A 4310-nucleotide genomic window follows, 5' to 3' on the forward strand; every position below is an offset into this window, starting at 1 on the left:
GTGACGACGAGCTCCTCAGCATGGTGCTTCGGGAAGAGCAGTGGTTGGTTGGGTTCTTGGAGGCAGGGAGTCAATAAGATATGTAGGTAAATACAATCACTATATTAAAACAGCTCAATTTTGTCGGCCGTATTTATTTTCGTCGGTCCAAATCAAGTCGACGTAAATAACTAAATTATTTTGTCGTCCTTCCCAAACCGATGAAATTACTCTAATTTTCGTCGGTCTGGAAACAGCCGCGAAAGAAAGAAAATATTTTCGTCGGTCTAATTTGGCCGATAAAAATATAGTTAGCCTAATATAAATAGCTATGACGCTGCACGCGTTTTCTTTATCCCGCGCCGCCCCAACCCCCGCGCGGCCCCTACGCCCCCGCCGCCCCGCCCCCGAGCCGTCGGCGCGCCGCCCCCGCACCGCGCCGCCGGCCCGCCGCCCCCGAGCGGCCCCCGCGCTGCCGACCTCGCCTCATCTCCACTCCCGCCGCCTCGCTCTTCCTACTCCCCGACCCGCCACCCTCTCCGCCCAAGCTGCCACCCACCTGCGCAAGGCCGGGGCTGGGCGTCTCCAGCAGCTCCATGCCGCCTCCTGCTGCAACAATTCCGCTCCGGCCGCAGGAACCAGTGGAGGAAGCGCTACCGGCGCGAAGGATTGGCGGTTCTTCTTGGCATGGTAATTCGATTCTGCGCTCAGTACGTCTTATGCTCTGCCTGCAGCTGCTACTGGTATTTATGCAATGCTACATCTTGAAACTGTATTTTTGCAATGCTACAGGTATTTGATGTCGCTTGATAAGAATCCGATTGCAACTAAGGCGGTCACTGCTGCTGTGCTAACTCTGGCCGGGGACCTCATCTGCCAGGTACATTTGCAGCATTTGGCTTCAGTCTGATGCAATGCAGCATGGATTTCGTAGTGACTTTAAGGCAGCCTAGTACGTCTATGTTTCTGTTTGTTTTGTAGACCACAAACTGTCAAGTTTTATGGTTTCATATAATCAAAGCACTATCTACCAACCTAATTGTGTTCAGATTTTTTTTTCCCATTGCAAATCAGTTGTATGAATCCTCCATGAATTTCGGTGTCCGGAATATAATCCCACTGAAATTTTGTTGCCAACCATGACGTTCTCTAGATTATGTGGAGTTGTTTTTGTTTGCAACAGTAATATATAATTTCCACCGGTCTTTGCTGGGCTAGGTACTTATGGAACTTGAAAGACCAAAATTCTATCTTTCAAAAAAAAGACCAAAATTCTCAGACAAGCAAAGTAATACAGACTCCTATTCTACTGTATGACAAAAATGGTATTGTTACCAACTTTGTGAAATCAACTATAAATGTATGCAGGTCAAAATTGAAATATAGAGTTTAATCGAACAACTAAGAAGCAAGAAAACGAAATCAACCTAAGAAATCCAGTACATTCATTTACCAAGTTTTCCTGGGGGTTTTCAATTGAATCGCCATTGCCTGCAGCTACGCCCGCCACCGGATTCAGACATGGGAGAAGGTGGAGAAGAGAAATCATTCAATTTCCTACAGGTTTTGCTTGGTGCGTCGATCTCTCTTATCATATCTCTCTCCCGTAGTATTATCTCTTTGTGTTTGTTGGATCTGTGCTCCGCAGTACAGCCAGAATTTTTGGTTGCTCATGGTCACTGGTGTGAGCTAGGAAGTTGCTGCTAAGTTCCATGATGAAATCGGTTAAACAAAACCCTAGCTGGGTTTAACTGCAGGGGTTCTGCATAAGTGCTATAACATCACCTTACTCTTTATTTTGACCAGAACATCCCCTTTCTGTCATTAGTCACAATATTATAGCTTAGGTCGTAATGTAGCATAATCTGGAGTACGCTGATTGTAATATGGCAATCCTGCTGCTCTGAGAGCTAGTTTCTTATTGAAACCTTGTTTGGATGTGGTTATGTCTGGAGGGTTTGAGTGTTGGACTGGTGGTTGGCCCTGTATCGCTAACTGTATTGCTGGGCTTAGAAAATCTTTGATGTTTGCTCAGTTCGGCTCAATATAGTTCAGCTGCCTTCTGGTAAAAGAAAATGACACTGATCGTTGTATAACTTTGTCTTTTTCAGAGGGCAGCATAGCTGGAGGAACCGCTGGTGTTGTGGTTGAACAGCACTGTACCCAATTGACACAATAAAAACCAGGCTTCAGGTCAATCATCTTTTTGCTGCACGATAGCTGTTTCTACAACCTGACATCTTGAGAACAAGAGCAGTATGTGTTGTGCATATAAAATATTCATCTAAGCATGCTTGAATGACAACTAAATCCTATTCCACTCATGGTCCAAAAAATGACATTGGCTGCCTAGTTTTTCAAATTATGTTGCATTTCTAATTTTCCATATGAGTCAATTTTTCTGCTAATCATTACCAGTACCTTGGAATATTAATATGACACACTGTCAGAAATTTGTGATTTTTGCAGGCTGCTCGAGGTGGAAGCCAAATTGAATGGAAAGGCCTCTATTCTGGATTAGCTGGAAATCTTGCTGGTGTTCTCCCGTGAGTACATTATATGTCTTCTTCATATAGCATCTTTGATGTTTACTTGTTATACCTTTTGCATGATATTTGGTTGATTATTAAAGCAATTTTGGTCTGTAAGCTGTGAGCTTATCTTACGTGGCACCAACTTCTGTTGGATGCTATATTGAAGTAGTAGTAATAACTCATGATGTGATGCACTTCCTGTTATATTTTCATTAGCTGATCAAGTGCTGTTTCACATTTTAACTGACTGGCATGCACATATTAAGAAGTCATATTCCATGATTTCACCTTATGCAAAGATACCATGGGATGATATTGCTGTCTTATATTGATCCTGTGTATGTGATTTTTCTTAACATATCTATAACTTATTCCAGGGCTTCTGCGATACTTGTGGGAGTGTATGAACCTACTAAAAGAAAACTATTGGAGACACTTCCTGAAAATTTGAGTGCTGTTGCCCATTTTGTAAGTTAGTACAGATTTAGCCTTCTGTCGTACTACCAGATTTCTTAAAACAATGCTTGTTGGATGGCTTTGCTGTCTATACATGTACCTTTTCATTTCACCTGCAAACAGATCCATAGCATCTTATAAGGCTTGCTGATTGAATCCAACTGAAAGAGTTCTACATATCTAGCTTGAGAATACTGCTGTTTTTTTTAAATAGGATCCCATTATTTTCGTTGGCCAGATGGCCGATGAAAATACTGTAGCGTGACCAGTATTTTCATCGGCCAGGTAGCCGACGAAAATATTACCATTGTTTTCGTCGGCCAGCGAGGCCGACGAAAATGTGAACATATTTTCGTCGGCCGTGCTGGCCGACGAAAATATCTTTATTTTCGTCGGTTGCCGATGAAAATAAAGCTATTTTCATCTACTTTATTCCGTCGGCCTAATTTCGTCGACCGACCGATGAAAATAGCTATTTTCGACAGCTTTTGGGCTATTTTCATCGGTTTCTGGCCGACGAAATTACACTATTTTCCTATTTTCCTGTAGTGAGTGACTCGATGTGCATGAGTGGATAGGATGAGACGATGTAGGTTTTTCGATTGTTTTATCTATATAGTTTTCACTCAATTTGTTTTGCCGACTCTTGCTCTAAAAATCGAAATCGGGTGAATTTAGTATTACCTTCGCTCAATATTCCATCGCCGAACGTTGTTACATGCAATAATTTCAATTGGTCAGAAATTTGATTGAGAAGAAAAAAAATACTCGATTGTTGTGTAGTCAGTCCCTTGCAATGACCATAAATAAGAGTCAAGAGTCATTCTCTTAACAGGATGAGGATATATTTGTCTAAACAGATGTTTTGACATGACCAGTTATATATTTTGATACATAAGCTTTAATTGTTGCATAGCATATATCCACTATTTTGATACTTGCTCATATATTTTTTAGCAATACCTGATTATATATTTTCATTGATGAAGATGATTATGTTTGAGATGCCATTTCACAGGAGGACTATGCTGTGTAGTTATCTAAATATGCGGAGCATGTATCGATTGCTGATCAGAAGATCCTTTTGTAGATAATATTTTTAGCCTTATTTTCTCCTAGACATTCTGGTCCTCGATTAACACCTTGAGTCCTTTTTGTCACTCTTGATAGTCTCATATATAACTGGCTATGACAGAGCACCTGTTTAGACAAATATATCCTCATCCTGTTAAGAGAATGACTCTGGCTCTTATTGATGGTTATTGCAAGGGACTGACTACACAACAATCGAGTGTTACTGATACAACAATTAAAGCTTATGTATTAGATTTGACAAAGTAG

The 4310-nt window shown here is 41.4% G+C and overlaps 1 protein-coding gene across 1 annotated transcript; it reads left to right on the forward strand.

Annotated features, from left to right (window-relative positions):
- The first annotated feature begins 310 nt into the window (after window positions 1-310).
- Window positions 311-3163, forward strand: LOC112900594. The gene is made up of 6 exons (XM_025969438.1): window positions 311-669; window positions 772-859; window positions 1477-1552; window positions 2091-2172; window positions 2449-2525; window positions 2891-3163. The coding sequence occupies exons 1-4, from the start codon at window positions 311-313 to the stop codon at window positions 2156-2158; spliced, it is 591 nt and encodes a 196-aa protein (XP_025825223.1). The 3' UTR covers window positions 2159-2172; window positions 2449-2525; window positions 2891-3163.
- Window positions 3164-4310: the final 1147 nt, after the last annotated feature.

This window comes from Panicum hallii, chromosome 7 (assembly GCF_002211085.1).
Source record: "Panicum hallii strain FIL2 chromosome 7, PHallii_v3.1, whole genome shotgun sequence".
Taxonomy (NCBI): Eukaryota; Viridiplantae; Streptophyta; class Magnoliopsida; order Poales; family Poaceae; genus Panicum; species Panicum hallii.

What these genes read in the sequence shown, in the direction of transcription:
- LOC112900594 (XM_025969438.1), top strand. Translation starts at nt 311, where the DNA reads ATGACGCTGCACGCGTTTTCTTTATCCCGCGCCGCCCCAACCCCCGCG. An exon ending in CCGGGGACCTCATCTGCCAG is followed by an intron (nt 860 to 1,476) that starts GTACATTTGCAG and finishes CATTGCCTGCAG; the next exon opens with CTACGCCCGCCACCGGATTC. An exon ending in TTTCCTACAGGTTTTGCTTG is followed by an intron (nt 1,553 to 2,090) that starts GTGCGTCGATCT and finishes TGTCTTTTTCAG; the next exon opens with AGGGCAGCATAGCTGGAGGA.